Here is a 23946-nt window from a genome sequence, read left to right as displayed (position 1 = left end):
GGATGCCTTTGAACACCTTATTGAGGAATTCCCAAATTCTGATGATGTCAAGTTGCTATTACAAAAAGGGGTGTATCCATATGATTATATGGACTGTGAAAGTAAATTTGATGAACATTGTTTACCACCAGCAGAAGCATTTTATAACGCTTTAACCAAACAACATATATCTGAGCAGGATTACGAGCACGCGTGTGATGTGTTTGCCCATTTTGAAATGACAAGCATGGGGTCTTATCACGACCTTTACTTGAAATGTGATGTAATACTTCTATGTTGCGTATTTGAAACGTTTAGAAGTATGTGTATGGAGCAATATGGTTTGGATCCATGTCATTTTTATACCAGTCCTGGCTTAAGTTGGGCTAGTTGTTTGAAGATGACGGGTGTGCAACTAGAGCTGATGACGGACATAGATCAAGTGCTATTCATTGAAAAAGGCATACGAGGTGGAATATCACAAATTTCGAATAGATATAAACAAGCAAATAATCCGCTTCTCTCAGATTATGATAGTGAAAAGAAATTGTCACACATTCTATATTTAGATATGTGCAATTTGTATGGATTCGCCATGCAACAACCACTTCCAACATCAGATTTTCAATTTTTAAAGAAACGAGAAATAAATCAATTAGACATTAGGAATATTCCAGCGGAGGGGAAGAAAGGTTACATATTTGAAGTCAATTTGAGGTATCCCCCTGAACTTCATGACAAACACAACGACTATCCACTAGCACCGGAAAGAAAAGCTATCTCAGATGATATGCTTTCCCCATATGCACAATACTTATGGAAAAAACTGCATAACAAGACAGAAAATGAAGCATTACCACCGAGAGTTAAAGTTGAAAAACTGATTACATCGTTAGAGGATAAAGAGAAGTACGTGGTACACTACAGAAATCTTCAGCTTTACCTAGAGCTGGGGTTGGAGATAATGGAAATTCATAGAGTACTTGAATTTACGCAATATGCTTGGATGAGACCATACATTGACTTCAACACTGCACAAAGAAAGAAAGCTAAGTCTGCCTTTGCCAAAAACTTCTACAAGCTCATGAATAACAGCTGTTTTGGCAAGGTTTGTATATTTATTCGTCTTTTCATTTCTTCGAAAAGTGTTTAACTAGAATGATTAAAACATTGAGGGATTAGTGCAATGATCTTACCTCAGTAAGTTAAAGTTTGTAGCAACATGTAACATTGTGTTTATATTTAGATATTCAAAGAGAGGATGATAGATATAAAAACAGACTTTCGCTAATAAATATTAATTTTTATCACACTTAATATATAATATTAAGCTTCTTATTTATCTTTTTCTTCCCCCTCTTTTAACAGACGATGGAAAATGTCAGAAAACACAAAAACATTGAGCTCGTGCATAATGAAAGACGTCTTTTGAAACTGAGTTCAAAATCAACCTAAAAGCCAACAACAATATTCAACGAAGACCTTACAGCCGTTGAACTTTATAGAGTGAGGGTGTTAATGAATAAACCAATCTACAGTGGCATGTGTATATTAGGTAAATAGTTTTAATTGATTTTTTTTCTTAAATTTCATAATCTACACAAGATTAAATTAACTCACCCTCGAATTAATAACGTTTATATTTATCATTTAAAAATGTATCATTTTTTGAGAAAAAAAAAGAGCAGAGCTATCTATGTGTTATCTTTTTATGTTATAGACTTGAGTAAATGGGCCATGCATGACTTCTATTACAACAAACTGAAAAACACATTTGGTGATCAGATGACCTTGTTGCTTACAGATACAGACAGTATTTTATGTTATGTGGAATCATTTGACGTATACCAGTACATGAAAGAAAACATTCACTTGTTTGATACGTCGGACTATCCACAAAATCATTTCCTATATAGTGAGGAGAATAAGAAAAAAGTGGGTAGTATGAAGGATGAAATGTCTGGAATTCCGATCTCTGCTTTTGTCTGTCTTAGAAGTAAAGTGTACAGTTTTAAGTGTGATAATAACAAAGAAGAGAAAAGAGCAAAAGGAATTGCAAAAGCCACATTGAAAAGAGACCTTAGATTCACAAACTATAAAGATATCTTGTTTTCAGAAGGTCAGAATGTTGTAACAATAGCGTCAATTAGAAATGAAAATCACGAGTTGTACTGTAATGAAATGACAAAAATTGGACTGTCCTCGTTTGATGACAAACGGTATCTGCTTAATGCTACAGACAGTCTTGCTTATGGTCATTATTCTTTGAGACAGTCACAGGTAGAGGAGGAAAGGGCAAGAACTCCTTCAATATTACCAAAGGAAGGAAGTTTATTTATAGACAATTGTAAGGTCACACCTTTGACATACAAATTGGAACATTTGACAAGTACTCCCACATTGCTTGAAGACGAGAGATCTTTTATAGCAGATTGTAGTGTTACTCCCGTGACATTTAAATAAAATATCATAAACTGAATGTATGCTAATATAAAATATTTTTCTGTAAAAGAACAGAGTACAGTTTATTACTATATTAAAAGGATAGAAAATGAATAGTCTTTTTTCTTTGTTTTCTTTTCCACAGCTTATGTAAATAGGGATTTAAATAAACAATAAATTAACAAAAAAACATTTAAGTTTATATAATTTTTATTAGCGGTTTACACACTTGATTATACACACAATTATTTTTTGAACAATCTGAATATATGCGTGACATATGATTATATACAAAATAATCATTAAGAGAAAAATAAGTATGGCTAAAAATGTTTAGTATATTTGTTAATGACATGCCATTGAATTTATTACGAAGATAAAATAAACAATATAGTCCACAAACATTGGAATAACTGCTTTGTATTTGCATGGCATTGTATCTTATACTCGATGCATTGTCCTTTATCCACTTATCAAAATAAGAAGAATTGTAGACTGGACTTTTACCATAAGAATCAAAAAATTCCACTTGTCTATTTTTGTCTATATAAAATGCAGACCAATGTGTCCCTTCTCTGCTATGTATATCACTATTAGCTATAAACGCAGTTGGTAAAGTAGAAAAGCCCACAGGTAATTGATCAGCGGCATATACACCTAGTACATTTACACTTATAACAGGATCACAACTAATACAACACTGAAGCTCTGATGTATCCATTGCTTTTTAAATGTTTATTCCAATACAATATCTCTGGAAGAATCCACTTGAAAAAAAGAAGGAATTTCGCTTAAGACCACACAGCTGACAGTGTCTGGAAAATATAAATGAAAACAATATCTATCAATACAAACAAAATAATATTCCTTTTACAAATATAAGACAGGTAATATCTTTATAAAAACATAACTGTTTAAGTAGTACACTTAAAAACTTTAAATAAAGCAGCTATTTTTTCAATGTGTGTGTGTGTGTGTCTGTGTGTGTGTGTGTGTGAAGTGTTATATCTTTTTTTTAATATCTTTTTTTAAAAAAATAAAGAAAAATAATGTTTTGATAATTTTCTCACCTGAAAGGGGGCTGGCAAATTGAACATCCAATTTCACAGTACCAGTCTTTGCTAGTGTCAAATACTCCCCGTGATGGGAGAAGTTTGGTTCCAACTGAAAAACGAATAGTGTTACACCAGAGCTAAATCCTTCTCTTGTTAGCATACTACCCTCATCCTCTCTCCATTTCCCCGTAGATGTAAATGCGTTTACATAGGCCCGCACATCCGTCACGCCAGTGGTTGAGTTGAAGTCAAGTTTCAGAGGAGCTCCATTAACTGGTAAACCGTCACAGTATAGACATATGCTTCGAATGTTACAGTTTAGAAAGTTAAAAGGATTCTGCTTATAATCACCAGACAGAGCTTTTGAATTTACAAAGCCTACAACGACCTTATTAGGTCTTTGATCTGGGAACATGTTCTCATAGTTGAAACTAGAGCTTCCGCTAGGTATGCTTTGAGTACGACATTCTACTCTGTTGAACGGGTATTTTGCATTCTGTGTTTTTAGAATTTCTGCATGACCGTAAATGACAGCAGGATTCACGCGTATTTTCTTGGCTAAAATGTAAATGTCCTTTATCTCTATTTTGAAGGCTGGTGATGCTTCATCACTAATTAAACAAAACTCTGGCGAACTTCTATAGAACTTTAATTTGACGTCCACTTGATTTAACATATAGCGTGACATGGAAAACATATCGTGAAATATTGGCCCTTGAAGATCCAATACTTTCGAAGTGGCTATACGTTTAGCCCTTTCAAAAAGACCTTTATTTGCCCCGCCAGGATTTGTGACACCATAGGTTCCAACAGTGTCCATGAAAAAGATTTGAGACTGAAGCTGGGACTTGGCACCTTGTCCATAATTCAGAATCGTTTGAATGTAGGCCCTATAGGGATTGTAGTTTGATGTGATTGTGGCCTTATTCTGTAAGGTGACTTCAGTGGATGAAAACAGGGCCTGGAGAAATAAATTCACAGGTCCTACTTTTTCAGCCACTAAGGCAGCATTTGCAGCCGTTTTTACTCTTAACTTTACATGCAGCTGTGTGCCTTTCATGTCTAAATAGTCCATAGAGTTTTGTCCACTTATTCTAAACTCAATGGGACTTATGCTGTCTGATACTTGGGAGATGGGCCGAATTTCTTCATAGTAGATATCTGTGACACCAGTCTGTGTACTGGGTAAATCAAACAAAGCCAGTTCTGACACAAGTCCCTCGTGAAAACTTTCAGGATTAAACACTGACATGATTCTTTCGTATTATTTTACTGCTGTTTTTATCAATTTTAATTTCCAAAGATATCCTTCTTTCTGATAGTTGAGTTTTTAATCTTCCGGTTTGTTTTGTGCTTTTTATTCTTTTTTGTTGTAGATTTCCTACCACTCTTTTTTGTCTTATTTTTCTTTTTAATTGTCCTCTGTTTCCACTTTTTAGCACCTCCTGTTTGTAGTCTGCCAATCTTTTTGATTTTCTTAGCAGTACTTCGCTGTCGACGGTTTTTTGGTTTCTGAATCATATCTACTACAGCAGATGGTTTTATATTCTCTCTCTCTAGTTCACTTTTGGCTTGTTGTACAGTTTGTTCTGAGGGTGATACTACTTTTATAGGCAATTGAGTAGTACTTTGTTTCCCACTTGAAGACTCCACTGATATCACTCGTGCCCGTCTGGCGCCTCCTGATTGGTTAACTGATGTTAGGCCCTTACTCACTTTATCAAAAAATGAGACCCGCTTTTGTGGATTTGGTACATATGGTTTAGAATAATTCATAATCACTGAAGAAAGGATACTGTTTAAAATGAAGTGTCATATACAAAGGTGAAATCAAATCTGATGGAGTTTTATCACTCGCCAGTTTTATATTCACTTCGATCTCTTTGAAGTCCTTCTTTTTAATAGGAAGGTAGAATGGTGAATCAATCTGATATTGCCATAACGATTTTTTTGTCTTTTCAAGTCGTCTCAATAAAGGAAGTCTATGTCCATGGACTACACTTTCAGCACATATATCTATATAAATGTAAAGGGCCTGATCATCTATAACTCCCTTCGCTTTAGAGTTTTGACTCGCTTGAAATTCCACGAGTGCTACTTTCCACATACCCTGCAAGGACATTCTAGCTGGTAAAACAATCTTAAATTTATACACTTCATTATCTGGAAAGTAGTCGTTACTTTCATCACTTTTAATATAAACATAACGATCCATTGTGTTTATGCCGAGGTTCCTGTGGTATCTTTGACTTCATCCGCCAGAATCCAGCTATTAAATGTCTTTGGAAAGCCCTCCCACTGCACGAAAAAATAAAGCCTCTTGTTTTTTCTTTTACGTTTTAATAGTTTTTCAATAAACCATAGACTGTCAATGTCTTTGTCTACTTTTTTAATTCGGACGTGTAAAAATTACCCTTGATTGATTCATCATTCAAGTCCTTCAACTTATACATAGGAATGCCCTGCAGTAGAAATCTTCTACTTATTTTGAAGACTTCCGCAGTATACTGTTCTTGATAGGCCCTGCGAAATGGATGCTTAGCAAAAGATATACGCACTAGATCACCTGTTTTAAAGCTGTATACTGGCTTCGCCTTTTTATGAACACCAGATTTTTTCAAGTACATGTAAGCCCACACATCAGCTTCATTTTCTTTATTGACTTGATTGGGCGTTAAATTGTTTAAGCTCCTATGAGGCGTGTCATTATAGCTGGCTATTATTTTATTCAGATCACTTATATAGTGATAGGAACGTCTTTGTCTCATCATTCTGTACAGCCGGGTTTTTATGCTTCTCTGACTGCGTTTAACGAAGTTAGCTTTTGGTGAATTTTGCGTAGTAAAAAAATATATATCCTTCTCTTTCATGAGCTTTTTAAACCATTGATTTACAAATTCAGACTCTTTGTCTGAACGAATTTTTAATGGTTTCACATCCTTAACAATTTCTTTCATCGCTTTTGTCACTGACTTCGCAGTTTTGTCTTTTAAAGGTTTAACCCGTAGCTTTCTGGAAAACACATCAATACAGAATAGTAGAAAGCGCACGCCATCATTTTCTTTAGACAAATTCTCCATGCTAAGCAGATCTATATCCCACATTTCATTTATATGACTCACACGAACTTGAGCCCTCTTGATTTGATGAGGAACTTGTTTCTGAAGGGAGTAAGAGTCCTGCTTGTTCAACCAGTCTTTAATAAACTGAAGACTGAATTCGCCAGGATAATCATTCTTCAGTGCATAAAACAATTTAGCTACACCACTATAAGATGCTGGATTTTTCGCATTGTAATAGTATTTATTCAATAGCTTCTCTTTTTCAGACGTATTCATGCTGACTGATTTCAATTGAATGAATGTAAGACTACACACACTATCACATTTAAGGACATACTCAGAAGATAAAGTATGTCTCCATAACTTGCGCAGCAAAGGTTCAATTTCAGTAAACCCTCCCCACCCGGGTTAATATTATCTATAGACGAAGGGAAACAACCCCTTGATTATAGTATGAAAATATTCTTTGTAGTAATCTCCCATTACAACAGTTTGCTAACGTTCTACATTTTAACCTCAATTGAGGATAGTGGCTCCAAAATTGAGGATACTGGCTCCAAAATTGAGGATATAGCTCCCACCACTTCTGTACTATTAAAGAATTAAGAATTTTTAAAACTTTTTTTAACTTCTAGCAGATATACATGTAATCAATTTGGTCAGGATCGCGCCATTTTTCGCACGAACGGGTGTTGTGTTCAAGCGGTCTTAACATAAAATTTAGCCTGGTGACCCATACATTTTTAGCCATTTTTATGCTCACAATACAATTATTTATACACAAGAAAAACAGGGAAAAATCTATGAAACAGTTTTTTCAAAATTTAAAAATATGTTCTTCACTATGGGTATTTTTCATTAAAAAAAAGTTCACAAAAGTGAATATGAATTTCAGAAACAAGATTTTTTTTTTTCATTTGTACCAATTATTGTTAGGATATAGTATAACAAATATGACTATGATATCAAATAAGTATATAATAAAATATGTAAAAGAATAAACTTTATTGTGCTGTTTGAGTTGGTATTTATAAAAAAGCAGAAAATTATGAAAATGTTGAAAAATCGCTGACAGTTTCAGCAACAGTGGATGTGTTCAAAACAATTTGTCATGAAAACAAGCCTGGTGATCCATTGTTTTTATTTGTTCATTGTTTTCAGCACAAATTTTCCTATCATATATGTGAATTTGAAAAAAAAAGTCTATGAAAGGAAAAAAATTATAGGAATTCTCTTTAAGCAATGGACAAAATGCTCAAAATTAAGCTTACATAATTTTGCATACGATTACCTGATTTTTGACAAGTAAACAGAAAAAGCCGTAACGTATTAAATTTACAGCAATATCTTTCCATTGTTCTAAAGTAGTCCCATGCGCACTAATCAAACATCGTATTAACTTGTTAGCTGAGCGGTTTGAAATCCTCAGATGCGAACTTGCTATGGTATAAAAACAGCGGGACGTTGTGACAGTGTCACATCTTACATAATATGTGAAGACTAAACCACGGGGCAAATTTACAAAGAAAATGATAACTCTGTTCACAAATAACATGGAAATGCTAGATATAATAGATGATTGATATAATGACAATTGACAAAGGTCGTATCTACCTCATTTAAAAAGACATACAATAATTGTATTATGGTAATTTTGAAACTAGTGTTGAATTACATGTAGATTCAGATCATTAACAATCCTTTAACAAATGGCTAAGATATGTAAACCGATGATTGCATGACTAGAAATACTTAATTTCACCAGTTTCAGGGAAATTTTGTTAGTCTGTGTTGGGCGTAGCGTTATTTTTGAACACTTGATTTAATCTCCTTACGAGTCGTTGGGCAGTTAAACCTACAAGAGTTCTTAGTGGAGGAAGAATGGTTTTACAATGTCTTCAATCAAACTGTCATGGAGAACATAATTATGCCTCGTCTGAGAACCGAACGATTGACCCGACGATCCATAGACATGCACTCTCTCCATTGCGTAAGTTTGCGAACGTTCAGGGAAAAATGCAAAAACATTAAAATAAAAAGTAAAATCCTCCTGATTAGGCAAAGTACGCAGATAGTGTTAATATCATTCGTGTTTTGTTTGGAAAGATCATGAGCCTTATTTTATGTGTACTCCCAAAGAATCAGATACTATTATGATTTTCATATATACTCAGACAATCTATAAAAAATGAACACGAATATTCACAATCGTAGATAAACATTAAATATTTGCAACCTCATGAACTTCGTCGGATGTCGCCATAACGAGAATATACAGAAAATAATTTCGAGTTGGTGTTCTTGCCTTTTTTCTGTTCGTTCCGTTTTGCTTTTGTTACTTTAAGAACGGTAACTGTTGATTTAACACTTTGTTGTTTTAATCAAATGGAAAAATTTAGTTCTTTATATGCAATACAGAAGAACACATCCATTTTTAAACGTTGCTAAAATTAATTTGTTTTACTGTCTGATGTCTGTATATTGGTTGTGTACTTAAAGGTGCAAAATAAAGACAAATGAATAGACATGAATCTTAAAAAAAGACTACACATTTTGAAATATAGTACTAAACATTACGATAGCCGTGCAATATTCCCTTGAAATCAACACATGTACAGAGAAACAAATGATTGTTTCTGTATTTTCTTAGACTGACATGGGTGGGGGGGGGGGGGTCATTTTGTCCTACTTTCGTGTTTATCGCTTTTCCGTAATCGGTCGGAAATTCTTCGGGATCACGTGATTTTAAAATTGTTTCAAACGAATATCCATTTAAAGCCCTGCTCCCCGGCTATTCAAATTCTTTCGTGTGTATGCAACCCATGATTACAATAGGTAACAGTTAACGGCCACGTGCCACACTTTAGCATGCAAAACCACAGGTATTTCATATAGAATTTTAGTATAAAATAGACTCTATTTTAACAAGTGTCACTGTTCATAGTCAGAGTTTTCATGCTTTTTCAGTGACAATTCAAGGTTAAAAGGTAGGGCGGGAGCAGGGCTTTAAGACGCGCAACAAAATAACTGTATTTCCATGATGGTAATTATGCACGACTTGCACGAAAAATATGAGATGTATAAAATTTAAATTTAAAATTGACAGTGACATATATTAGGCCAAGACAATGTGTTTAATGTCTAAAATCTTATTAAATTAATGTAGCCATGTGTACATAAATAAGTGTATCTAGGTAAATTTCAATCATACTTTGTTTCTGCAGTGTAAGACAGTTACTCATTTATATTCTTAGAATTATACTGAAAAGAGATTAACTGAAAAAGTTTATAGACGAAGTTGTAAAAACACTTATTTGGGAAGGGCCTGAATTGTCCTTATGAAAACTTGTAGTATAGCTGTATATTACCTGTATTATAAGAATGATTTTCATGAAGTTTTTGTGAGTTACGAAATTGTTGAATTCCATGTGCTAAGTTTGTAAAAATCACGTAATCGTTTGGGCATATGATATATTTTGCATCTATTTATAAATTATAGCCTCGTTTCGGAGGATTTTTCCGAAAAAGTCCGAAGATGCTCGACGGGTTCGTAAGCAGTCGGAAAGCATACTTCCGGTTTGACATAGGCAACAGTTTTTGTTTATTTGTTAGTTATTCTTGAACATATTCATGACTATTTGGTCAGAACCGATGCAGTGGGCCATATTTTCAGTAAATAGGAAGTCTCAGCTACAAACTCTGGTTTTCATATAATACTCGTTCGGGTTTTAGTAATTGACCTTTAACTAATATATATAAACAAATAACCCGTATCTCTTTCAATGTGTAATATATTACACAGAAGATAAGGTATGGACACACGGGTATTTGATATATACAGCTGCAGTGACATAATGTATAAGGCGCCTGTCCCGCAATCATGTGGGCGAAGTTTGAGTCTTGCCAGAAGCAGGTATTTTTACCTTATTTTTGAAGACAGACTTGTTTGTGAGTCGCCAGCTAGTTATGTAACGGTCAGCATAATGTCTGGCATAAAAAGGAATCGGGAAGTAATGCAGTTTAATATCTGTAGATGTCTCATCAGTCAAGCATGTCTGACCTAGTAGTAGGAGTGGCAGTATAATGAACGAACGCTTTATTATATGCGGGAGGGTAAAACCAGCCTGATCGTGTCCCGAGAATATTACTGATGCCTCTTTATCTGTTTTGTGTTATGGTCAATCAATAGAGAAAAGCAAACACATTTTAATTACTTATAGCAAGATATCATGTTCAACTCGCCAGTCAAACATGCACTGTATCGTTATTTAGAGCGCGTGAGTTCATCCCCTCCCCCGTGTACTGAATCCAAAGATTATGATCAAAGTAGTCTCGATGCGACTTTGGAAAACAATCGTTGTAGGTTATTTGATTTGTATTGAGATATATTCAAGAGTCCTGCCGCGAAAATACTGCGCGACTTTAGGAGTGCAATATTATTCCGCAAAAAAACGAGTGCACTTTTTATAACGATAGCATACTAGTATACAAAATGAATGATATAAATTTGATCTTTATCATGAGCAAAATGCAAACGACATACATAAAACTGGCATTAAAATGATATCAAGCATGTATTTGAATAAACAATTCCACTGTCTATTTCTTTTATTTTTCCTAAAATCTTAATCAAACTTTTCTCACACTTTCATATGGGGATTTTTCATGAAAAGTACATTTCACCACAAGCAAAGTCTCATAACCTTGCATTATAATATCAGGTGCACCTTTTGAACCTTGCAGATTTTATTTTTAATCAATCCAGTCGTCACTTCGTATGATATGATTAATTCGCGTTCCGGGGTTCTTCAGGTAACAATAATACGTGATTTCATGTGGTGAAATTTAAAGAATTATCAATAATAAAATATGATCATAAAGCAGTTTTTGCTAATACAAAATGTATGACATTCAAAAGGTTCACTTAGCACAAAGTTATGTCACCTGTCTGGCATCTAAGGAGCATGTATACATAAACTTTGCTGGAATATTATTTTCTGTATCATTTACGTTCTTTAACGACAAAGAACATCATTAACCTAAATTACCTTAAAGACCTTCCGGCTGATTGCCTTGGCTTAAAAAACCTTTGTGCTTTGACTGATTTCAGCGGAATAACTTCAAGCAACTTCAAGGTAAAAGAACAGAATATAATTTATGGTGACTTGCAAAAGGTACATCATCGGCAATACATACATAGGTAGCATAAATTGTATTTACAAATACAAAAAATCCACATAATCAATAACATGTTTATATATTTCACAACTTATATGTCAGTGATATTATAATGTTATTGCGTGATTCTAAATAGCAAGGGCGTATAATGATACAATGAAATTCATTTTCTAAAGTCTACAGAGTGTCAGCATTGACAATATCTTTCATATTTAAGTATTCTATTTCTGATCTCCCTGTCTGAATTCTAAGAGCGTGTACCACGATCCTTAACTAAATGCGCCATAGAATATCGTTTTCCACTGTATTTCCACGATGACAATTATATACGATTTGCATGAAAAGAAATTGAGAAATACAAGTATCTACTTATAAATTGACTGTGACATATATGAGGCCAAGACATCGTGTTAAAATGTTTAAACATTGTATCAGATTTATCTAGCAGTATGCACAGTATATATGTATAAATACTATACTGAAAAGAGATTGGCTGAATTAGTTTGCAGATGAAGTTGTGAAAACACATTAATTCAGGGAGGGCCTAAATCTTGTAATATGGTTGTTGTATATCAGTATTATTAGAATCATTTTCACGAAATTCATTCGGGACAAAATAGTAGGTCATTAGGTTGTGGTGGGTCTTTAAGGGAGCGATATAGATAATCTAGATAATTTTAAAACGCTTATCTATGTTGGTGTATGTAGATGAATTATGTCTGTGATATCATATTGTCTCATAACTCGGCTTAGAGTGGCAATGTAATTTTGTACACAATATTTAATGATGTTTTAAATTGCATTATACATAGACATTAGTAAACAATAAAATCTTTTAAAAATCACAGCATTACTACGGGTTAATTCTGAATGAAAAACTATGGTACATGTATCGTTGTTTATATATTGAGACGCAAATGATAGGTGATAAGGACCTTTTTTCTCACTCTGGCGCTTCACAAACCTGTTGTTTTATAAGCTGTTTATAATATTGTCTAAAACAATAATAAATGTTCAACATCATGTGTTTGATGTTTTGATCAAGCTTCGTTGGTGTTAAACCCATTTAGTCAATCGTTCAAGAAAACTTACTATTGTTTCTGTATTAGTTGTTCCATCTTTTAAAAGCACGTGTGTATCATTCAGATAGTGTTTAGTTACGTGCTCTGATACATTCCAAATATCGATTTCATACACAACACCTGTACCATAATCTAATGTCATATGCTGAAGCACCTTATCCACCTCTTTCATTATGTCGTCTATTGCAGTTGAAGCAGATTCCGTTACATTTACAGCAACAGTCTTCGGAGTGTTCGGAGTTTTATTGTTTATCGGAATTATGACACAGAAAAGAACAAAAGTCACCAACGCTATCCCCGCTACAACTATTCCGACTAATGCCAATCCAGCAGCTTTGTTCACATGTCTGTACGTCATGGTATATAGGCACTTTGACCAACTTCTTCTTGAACGTAGAATAAAGTAAATTACGGCAGGTGCAAGAAAAGGGTTTGTCAAGGACACAAGGATACTCAGCATAACAATAGCATGTGGGTACGACCTGAAATATTGAAACAAGGGAATTAATGAATTCTGAAAAATAAATCCGTTACACATTTAACAAACGACAGACTCGTATTGAGATAATCCTGCCATGTCTGCAGTCATTGAAAACAAAACAAGTCCCGCAGCATTTGAAGGCTAGCAGCACATATAAATACATATTTTGACATACAGTAGGATGTCTTAATACGAAAACAGACAATTAAGGAGGAACCACACTATAACTTTTTTTCAGAGCCCACGTCATTGACCAATTTGATCGGCCAATTTGCTCTGAACAAATGTGAAATATTTTATGCTATTATATACAAATTCGGTCATTTCTGTAAAATTACTACATAAATATGGTACGCTTTATACAAAGTATATAAAATATGTTAACTATTTGCGTTGTTAAATAGACTCAGGTCTATAACTCTCTTTTGCGGAAAATGTATTAGCAATAATTTTGTATATGTTAGAAGAGTTTCAAATAATACATGTTTATTATCTTCCATAACTTCGAATATGACCACGCAGATAATGAGGTCACTAAAAGGAACCTAAAGTAGTGTTTCCACTGATGTGATAATTATTCTTATCACTATAAACGAATGCCATAGTCTCAGCCTAATCTTTAATTAGTACTTATCCTCGCAGAAACATAATATTTCCGTATTTCGGGTATGAACGGTAGATATTCGGATCTGGCAGTATGTTAACTAATGATAGTGTTACCGTCTGTGTGATTACACATTCCATAAAAGCTACCACAATTACTAAATAATGGGATAACTAATGCAATTTCACATTTATCTGAGCGTTGCGTAAATTGTCAATTCTTCAAAAACAATTTGAAACGGTGACGTCGAGAAAACGTAAATTTGTTGACCTAGAATCAACGCATAACAGCTAATTACCTAAAAATGACACCGCAGAACTTTCTAAATTCTGACTGTTATTCAGAAAACATACTAAAACATATTCAGTTTTAACCAAAAAATTACGAATGGATATTTTTTTAATGCTGAACGAAGCTATTTTTTGTGGAAATTTTAAGTAAAAAGAAAACTCGTTTTTTGGCTCTCATTTTATTGTAAATTTGTAAATAAAAACTGGCTGCACTTTAGCTACCTACCCTATTTGTTTAGCATGAGCGAAGCTATTTTTCTGTGGAAAATTTAAGTAAAAAGAAAACTCGTTTTTAGGCTCCATTTTATCACGCGAAAACTATATAATTTATGGGTTTACGTTAAAAAACATTGCCGGTACAATAATTTCAAGGCAGATTTTGTCCCCGTATATCTGACGTCAAAAGTGCGCGAAGTGGTCATTAAACGTAAAAATATACACAGATCTAAATCAGAAATATCTTCCAGTTTTTGTTGGTACCAGTCAATAACGTGGGCTCTGAAAAAGTTATAGTGTGGTTCCTCCTTAACTGGCCAGTGAGGCTCCCGAGCAGTACGAACGGATTATTTATTTTGTTATGAAAAAAATCTGAAGATAACTATTACTTCTACATCCCTATTAACCCTGTTTGTTTTTCTGACCAAGAATATAAATTTTTGAAAAACAAAACAAAACAAAAAAAAACCATTAGTGGGAGGGGTGTTGGCTGACAGCCTGCTATCTGCTGCTTAAAAGTCACGTGACAATCATGTAACATCATATTTATAGCTCCGTAGTGTATTTACAGTCCAGTTCATGTCTTACGTTCTACAAAATTTGCAATGTGCATTTCTTGTAAACATTCTGTTTTCTCATTATTCTTTCCTACTTTAAATGAAGCCTCATACTGTAAAAAATAGAGTCTTGAAGAATGGTAGATATTCGCCTACAGCCCTGTACAACGCCTACAAGTTTGTAGAGGAAACTGGCATACCCATAAAAAAAACTGCTGCTAGACAGTAGGGTATTCCACATTCTACCTTGCGTGATCGTGTTAAGGGACACATTAACCCTTAAACTTTAAAACCTTGTCCTGCTCCAGTCTTCAGTCAGGGAGAAGAGGTCAAATTTGTAGATCACATCAAAACCATGGCTCAGCTAGGTTATGGCTTACAATCAGTGAAGTAGTAGATAAGGCCTGCAACTGTGCAGTGTATCTGAGTAAGAAATATGTGTTATTAAATCTAGAGCCCTCACTAACTACAGGACTGCATCTATAAGCCAAGCAGCAGTCAGTGATTATTTCACTAATTTTCAAGCCGTTCTTGGGGCCAATAATTTAATGGACAGGCCAGAATGTATCTATAACATTGAGGAAAAATGTATTCAAACTGAGCATGTTCCTCCTTATATTGTCTGTGGCCATTCAAGAGTACCTTCTATCACATCATCTAAGTAATCAGTAACTACAATAATAGGATTTGGAAATGCCATTGGGATCATATTCCACCATACTTTGTTTTCATAATCAGAACTAATGCGGAATGCTTAACGGTTCGAGATTTGGTATGTCCCAGAGCAACAAGACAGAATGCACGGTCGCATAGTCCTAGTCTATGTGCTAGAGGCACGCAAGGGCGTAACTACTATTACACACAATAGGAACCAGCTTATAGTCAATATTTCAAACAATTTCCGGGGAGGTCCCCCGTACCCCAATTGGCGGGACGGGGACACACCCTTCCACACTCACCCACTTTCCTGTGTGTATATTTCATATCACCCTGGGTACGCCCTTGGATAGTGGTAGTCCTAGGGTTAGAGGTAGCGGCGGAGGTTTTCCCCAGCTTTTCGGCGGCAAGGGTAGGGGCTCTTTTCACTACTGGTTGGCGACCCAGAATTTCGGACGACCCAGAAACCCGGACTGGCGTAAACGCTTACTTCGGCGTTCTTTTCGATCATTTGTTGTCAAGTACATAGATGCTTGCTTAACATCAGATCCCCTTTCTAAATTCCAGTTTGTTTGGTTCTGCCCATTGTTTTCTCGTTCAGGCCAAACCCATTATTTTAACTGGGGACCATATGCCGCTTTTCATGGAATTACACACTAGTGTAGCATTGAAGGTCCCATGTGCATCGCCGTATGAACACATCTCCGGATGTCTCTAAATTGTTTTTGTACTTTTAGCATGTGTAAATGTTGAGTTCTGCTCAACCCGGGGCTAGAGGGAGTGGACGGTAGCATGCATTTCCACTACCGTCCATGAACAGGCTCAAACAAACCGAGCCTGCAACATTTTCGGTTTTTGTTGTGTTGAACGACCTGTGGAGTTTTCACTTTTTCTATTTTATTATCACAGCAGCGTTGTTTGTGCCGTGTGGCGGCCATAAAAAGTCTCCCCGTACATTCAATCAGGGCTGTTATATTTCGATCTTCTCAGATCGTTCAGCACGACTTTTATGTCGTGTTATTGGTACTGTTTAGTTTCTCAGCATGAACATTTCGGCCTGGGTGGTTTCACAACTCCCGCTTTCACAGCTTTAAGTATTGTATAATCACCCCTTGGATATGGTGCCTGCTTTTTAATTTTGTCTTTTGGCAGTTCCTGTGATATGCAGGCTCCATAACCTCAGATCCCCTTTCTAAATTCCAGTTTGTTTAGTTCTGCCCATTGTTTTCTCGTTTAGGGCAACCCCATTATTTTAACTGGGGACCATACGCCGCTTTTCATGGTATTACACACTAGTGTAGCATTGAAAATTCCATGTGTATCGCCGTATTAACACATCTGTGGATGTCTCTAAATTGTTTTTTGTACTTTTAGCATGTGTAAATGTCAAGTTCTGCTCAACCCGGGGCTAGAGGGCGTGGACGGTAGCATGCATTTCCACTACCGTCCATGAACAGGCTCAAACAAACCGAGCCTGCAACATTTTCGTTTTTGTTGAGTTGAGCGACCTGCGGAGTTTCCACTTTTTCTATTTTATGTGCAACATCCACTGCGACAGTTGCAAATCGGTAAGTAAAAAGTAAAAACAAAAACAAACAAGGAAGAATATCCAACAGGTAAAGTCAAGTTCCAAAACCGCAGCCTCCCGAAAGGCACACACGATCAACACACGCACACCACAGGGGAACGGTCAGTGGCAAAACCACCACTGGGGAGTTTAAACCGGTTTATGGTGCACCTAACCTCACTCTTACCCCCACCATGTTGCAAAGTCACAAGACAGTGTAAATAAAAGTTATCCCCGCCAGGTTAACATACACAAAGGCAACAGAAGGCATGTAATGTAAAACACAAAAATGCTCATATATATATATATATATATATATATATATATATATATATATATATATATATATATATATGCAATCCTTAAGAACCTAAAACGCATGTACTCAATGCCTTTGCAGAAGACAGAGCAACAAGGGAAACACCCTAAAGGGCCCGACGAAAAAAGGCCAAAAGACGGAAATCATAATAGCTCAGTCCTGGTGGGATTTAAAAATTACTAGTCCTCCAACTGTTCTGTCAGACACAATCAAAGAGGAAAGCGTAGCGTCCAACTGTTAAAGGACTGAACACCAAACATGCGGTGTGCCTCAAAACAGTTGGGTCATAACCTCTTTTAATAAACCTACACAATTGGAATATTTACATTTTTTACGAAATGTTGTGACTGCTCTCGCTGGGGGAAGATGCATGTGATTTTAGTGCGCATGCGCATACTTGTTTTGAGGCCCCTACATTATTCAAGGGGTGCTTATCTACAATCTGCTAAATGCAGACGAGAAAATTGCATTTTGAAATTATCGAAATGGGTAGATAGTACTAGGTTTAAATAAAGCTTTCCAGAAGATAAGAGCCATTATTCATTTCAAAATTTTGTGTCGTATATAGGCCAGCTGAAACTCTCGACAGCCTTATATCAAACATTAATAGTTGAATGTAAACGAGGTAAAACGGCTTTTTATCATTAACACCGACCTAAAAGTGATTCTGCGAGAATTACACAGTAGCGTTTTTCCTACTATTTCTAGGTCCTGCAACACACTAAAAACGTTAAATTTACGTACCCTCTTTCGGGCCTCAGTGACGTGTTCAGTTTAGTTTTAAATACAAACAAATTCGCGTTTTGTGACACCGCAGAATTGTTTTTGTTTGTTTTGGGTTTAACGCCGTTTTGCAACAGTATTTCAGTCATGTAACGGCGGGCAGTTAACCTAATCAGTGTTCCTGGATTCTGTACCAGTACAAACCTGTTCTCTGCAAGTAACTGCCAGCTTCCCTACATGAATCAGAAGAGGAGGACTAATGATTTCAGACACAGTGTCGTTTATCAAATAGTCACGGAGAACATACGCCCCGCCCGAGGATCGAACTCACGACCCCGCGATCCGTAGACCGACACTCTACCTACTGAGCTAAACCGCAGAATTGAACTTGATTCAGGTAACATTTCATGGATCTTGCATTAAAAATGAAAATATGACAGCTGAAAAGGTTGTAAAATTGACCGAATCTGGGCCGCCAACCAGTAACTTTGATAATAGTAGTGACAAAAAATGTACACATGTATACGTTAACAATGCAATTTTGAAAGTAAACACAAACGCTGATTGTTTATTAAACAAAATGAATGAACCATAAGTTACAATAGAGTTATTAAACCCAGATATCATTATATTGACTGAAGTGTTTTCAAAAATCGTTAAACCTACTATGACAGAATGAGATAGCCAAGAATACAAAATTTATGAACATCAATATTTCATGGGACAAGTGAGTGATACGGCTAGGGGAGTAGCAATATTCGTGAAAGACGCTATACCAGCAGACTACTGTATATGGAAGATTTTCAGAATCTGTGTGGTGTGAATCCGAGGGATCTACTTTCCAGATTTTATTTACTTCACAACAGCGGGTGTTAAGTGCTGTGTGGCGGCCGTAAAAAGTCGCCCCTTTTATACATTGGGTCCTTCTGTTGAAAACAAATTGGTTACTGATCACATCACTGAAGTTTCTAATTTAAAAGTTCGTATAGACGATCAACAAATTAAACTATCGACCATGTACTGGATTCCTAAATTGCATAAACAACCATATAAAGCTCGCTTTATCGCTAATTCAAGCTTTTGTACAACTACAAATATTTCAAAACTATTAACATCATGTCTAACTGCTGTGAAAGCCCACGTGGAAAGATACTGCGATAAAGTATACGAAAACTCTGGTAAACACTTATTTTGGTCGATTAAAAATTCTGGCGAAATCCTGGATAAGTTGAAAATTAATAATTACAAGGTATCTACAGTCAGTGAGTACATACGATTTTTCTACTTTGTATACCACTTTACCACATGACTTAATAAATGACAAATTAACTGCCCTAATTCAAAAGACTTTTGCCAGAGAGAATGCTACACTTATCGCTTGCAATTTTGATAAAGCTTTCTTTACTAGCAATATTATTAAACATTATACTATGTGGACCTGTGACGAAGTTTGTAAAGCCCTTTCCTTTTTATTGAACAACATTTACATCAGGTTTGGGAGTGCAGTTTTTAGACAAGTTGTTGGTATTCCCAGGGGAACAAATTGTGCACCCCTTGTCGCAGATTTGGCGTGGGCAGTGTTGCATTTTCCATTACTGCTCATGAACAGACTCAATCAAACCGAGTCTGCAATTTTCACTGTTTGCATTGTTTTCGGCGCTTCCGAGGGATCTACTTTCCAGATTTTATTTATATTGTTATGAAAGAGACTTTATGTTGAGCCTTTCTCCAGATACGCAAGCAGATATTATAACTGCATTTAATAATACATCACGCTATCTGGATGATATTCTTAATATGGATAATCCGTTTTTTGGTCATTTGGTGGGTACTATTTATCCTAGGGAGCTTCAGTTAATTAAAACTAACAATTCGGATACTGATGCTTCATTTTCAGATTTACATCTCTCTATTTATGACAATATTATACATACCAAAATTTATGACAAGAGGGATGATTTTAATTTTAGTATTGTAAATTTTCCCCATTTGGATGGGGATGTACCTCAGGCTACATCTTATGGGGTATATATTTCTCAATTAATTCGGTTTGCCAGAGCGTGTAGTCATGTCAAGCATTTCAATGAACGTAATCAATATATTACAAGTAAACTTCTTCAGCAAGGCTACCATTATTACAAATGGCGTAAATATTTTACTAAATTTTATTATCGTAATTCTGATTTAGTTTTAAAATTCAATAGTAATTTAAAGACACTTCTGCGAGAAGGTATTTCTAAACCCTTTTTTTATGGGGATGTGGGTTACAAACATCGTAAGATCTTGGGTCATGGTAATTTTCCAAATGTATTTGAAAAGATTATCAAACGTTTTATTAAAAGAGGTTACGACCCAACTGTTTTGAGACATAACGCATGTTTAGTGTTCAACCCGTTTACAGTTGGACACTACGCTTCCCTCTTTGATTGCGTCTGACGGAAGAGGGGGAGGACTCTATGATGAGCAGTTTTTAAATCCTACCAGGACTGAACTGTTTTGATATTTGTCTTCTGGCCTGTTTCGTCGGGCCCTTAAGGGTGTTTCTCTTGTTGCTCTGTCTTCTGAAAAGGCATTGAGTACATACGTTTTTGGTTCTTAAGGTTTGCTTTTTATATATTTATACACGAGCATTTTTGTGTTTTACATGCCATGCCTTTTTGTTTCCATTACGTGTGTTAGAGATTCACCTAGAGGGGATTACTTTTATTTACACTGTCCCATGTCTTTGGAACATGGTGGGGGTAAGAGTGAGGTTGGGTGCGCACCATAAACCGGTTTAAGCTCCCAGTGGTGTTTTTGCCACTGACCGTTCCAAGGTGGTGCCCCACTGTGTTCCTTTGTTTGTTCGTTTTGTCCTTGTGTGTTGACTTTGTGTGCGCGCGTGTGTGTATGCTTATTGTTCGTCTTGTCCTCATGTGTTGGCTTTGGGTGTGGGTGTGTGTGGGTGTGTGTGTGTGTGTGTGTGTGTGTGTTGTTCGTTTTGTCCTAATGTGTAAGCTTTGAGTGTGTGTGTGGTGCACGCGTTTGCGTGCTGGGGGGTTCGTTTTGAGGAGGCTGCGCTTTTGGTGCGTGGCACTCCCTGTTTGATAATTTTCTTTGTTTTCATCTCAGTGTTGTTATATTTTCTGGTCCTTCGGGATCATTGATTTCAACTCATTTAGATTTGAAGATTGAATACTGCTTAAGCCGGTGCTAGGGGGCGTGGGCAGTGTTGCATTTTCCATTACTGCTCATGAACAGACTCAATCAAACCGAGTCTGCAATTTTCACTGTTTGCTTTGTTCTCGGTGCTTCCGAGGGATCTACTTTCCGGATTTTAATTAAATCTACTTTCTAGACTTTATTAAAAGTAAAGATAGATTTTAATTGGTGCAATTTATAAATCTCCAAACAGTGACTTGAATAACCAAAGGGAGTTAGGGAGCGAAAAGGTCCTTGAAAGTTTACAAGTAACCTACAATTTGATGAACATATAAATAAAACAGTAAATAAGGTGAATAAAATTACTGGACCGATCGAAAGAAAGTTCTGCTTTGTCGACAAAAGTTTGTTTCTGACATTGTATAAATCGTTAATTAGATCCCATTTGGACTGTGGAAATCTTGTTTACGCCCCAACCACGAAAAAGAACAAACAAATATTAGAAAATGCACAGAATAGGGCAACCCGGATGATTCCAGAATTGAAGGGATTGAGCTACGAACAGAAACTACGAGAGTTGGAGTTAATAAAGCTAGAATACAGGAGGCGACGGTATGATCTACATTCAAAAATAACCTTGGGGCAGAAGTAAAACTTACCTATATTTCTTCCACAATATGTAATCTAAAGAGTAAACTTTTACCGCGTGTAACTCCAATAACTCGTGTATTTCTAAAGATATCTAACTCTGCCCCCTTCTGTTTCAGAGATAAATTCACTTTGAACAGCAAGAAATCACTTATCAAATGATTTTTTTTTACATTTGTACAATAAATCAATAATAAGTCTTGAAAAATTAAAAACTTATTAGAAAAAAATATTTGGTCCCAGTGAGGCTTGAACCTAAGCCCCCTGAAAAATTTAAGTCAATGTAGGTTTATTGTAGGAATTGAATACTCTTCAAAACGGAGGTACACTATTACACAGGTCATACCTTAAGAATAAATGATATTTTACTTTGAAATTTTGTTAACCATTACTAAATTTATTATCAGTTAATCATTTTTTACCTTTATAATATATCACATGGTTGAACACTGTCATTACTATCTTTTACTCTATTATATCATAGTGAGTATAGTACATAGTATCAGACCCTGGCCTTTGAACACTTTGTTAACCATTATTCATTATCTGTTTTACCTGTTTTATTATCATAGTTTATCACTGTCATTACTATCTAAACTCTATTATCACATACTAACCAGGACCCTGGCCTTTAAACACTTTGTTAACCATTTTCTTTTTACCTGTTTTATTACCATAGATTATACTGTCTCAACTCTGCTGTTTTTATATAGCAGTCAGGACCCTGGCCTTTGAAAAACAGACATTTATTGACTAGCAACTAATACAAATCAAAGTCTTGAGATGTCTGGTGGTTGCGGGTTTTGCTAGAGTTATTTTCATTTTAAATGCCAATCTGTAAATATACATGTATAAGAAACAAATACTTATGTGCCTCATATCTAAGATAAACTCTGCCTGACCTTACATGAACAGCTGGAAGTCAGTGATGTAACCATGGGCTGGAATACCTAATCATTGACAGATCTTATATAATGTAAATGGCCAGTGTGAATGGATAGAGGATGAATAAGAACTGCTTAATCATTGATAATTCATCCGCATTGTTCTTGAATGGGACTACTTTGTGTAGCATATGAACAAATTCCTTTGGATGTGATTTGGAATCAAATAAAGATGCTACATGATTGTCAGAAATACACTTAACTTTGGTAGCGGGATAAACCCGCAACCAAAAATAACTGTTTTAAGTAGCTAAAACCTTACATTTTGCAAAACTGATTATTGATATGCTTTAGAAATCGTATTTTAATGGCATCAAATATGGCGGCAATCTTTTTCTGTAGAGATGATGTTTTTGTACCAGTACTACAGGATTCTGAAGTATGAATTAAAAGTAGTTTTCATAAACGAATTATCAAAAACTAAATACATTTATAGAAAACAATATACAGGTTCGTTTCAAAATTTAACTACATTTGTGATTAGCCTCGTCATTGTTTTCGTTTGGAGTTTAACGCCGTTTTTCAACAGTAGTTCAGTTATGTAACAGTGGGCTGTTAAACTAATCAGTGTTCCTGGATTCTGTACCAGTAAAAACTGTTCTCTGCAAGTAACCGCCAACCTGCCCATATGAATCATAGGTGGAGGACGAATGATATCAGACACAATGTCTTTATCAAATCATCACGGAGAACATACGCGTCGCCCTGGGATCGAACTAACGACCCGGCGATCCGTAGATCTGCGCTCTACCTATTGAACTAAGCAGGCAGGCTGTCTAATAATTATAGTTATTTATAAGGAAGTAAAAATCTACGAAATCAATGCTAAAATAATTGAATTCAAAATTTGGCATAAATACTATGTTTGCTTGATGCGTCAAAAATTGATAGAAATCAATTTTGTCAAACATTCCAAAAACCTGGTTTCCCATTTTATGCGCAAATTTCATTTTGTGATCAACATTTAAATTTTAGTGAAAAACGTAGATTATTTTTCCTGG

At 35.5% G+C, this 23946-nt stretch overlaps 1 protein-coding gene across 1 annotated transcript; it reads right to left on the bottom strand.

Moving 5' to 3' along the window:
* Positions 1 to 2855: 2855 nt before the first annotated feature.
* On the bottom strand, positions 2856 to 4274 carry LOC128546854 (uncharacterized protein F54H12.2-like). The gene is made up of 2 exons (XM_053518251.1): positions 3492 to 4274; positions 2856 to 3236 (listed from the first exon to the last, which is right to left on the bottom strand). The coding sequence occupies exons 1-2, from the start codon at positions 4171 to 4173 to the stop codon at positions 3157 to 3159; spliced, it is 762 nt and encodes a 253-aa protein (XP_053374226.1). The 5' UTR covers positions 4174 to 4274; the 3' UTR covers positions 2856 to 3156.
* Positions 4275 to 23946: the final 19672 nt, after the last annotated feature.

The sequence above is a fragment of the Mercenaria mercenaria genome, chromosome 11 (genome assembly GCF_021730395.1).
Source record: "Mercenaria mercenaria strain notata chromosome 11, MADL_Memer_1, whole genome shotgun sequence".
In the NCBI taxonomy this organism is placed as follows: Eukaryota; Metazoa; Mollusca; class Bivalvia; order Venerida; family Veneridae; genus Mercenaria; species Mercenaria mercenaria.
This window is presented reverse-complemented; position numbering and strand designations above follow the sequence as displayed.

Excerpts from the sequence above, each read along its gene's own strand:
- LOC128546854 (XM_053518251.1), bottom strand. The coding sequence starts at position 4,173 with ATGTTTTCCATGTCACGCTATATGTTAAATCAAGTGGACGTCAAATTA. Across the intron at positions 3,237-3,491 it reads ATTTGCCAGCCCCCTTTCAG|ACACTGTCAGCTGTGTGGTC; the intron begins GTGAGAAAATTA and ends TATATTTTCCAG.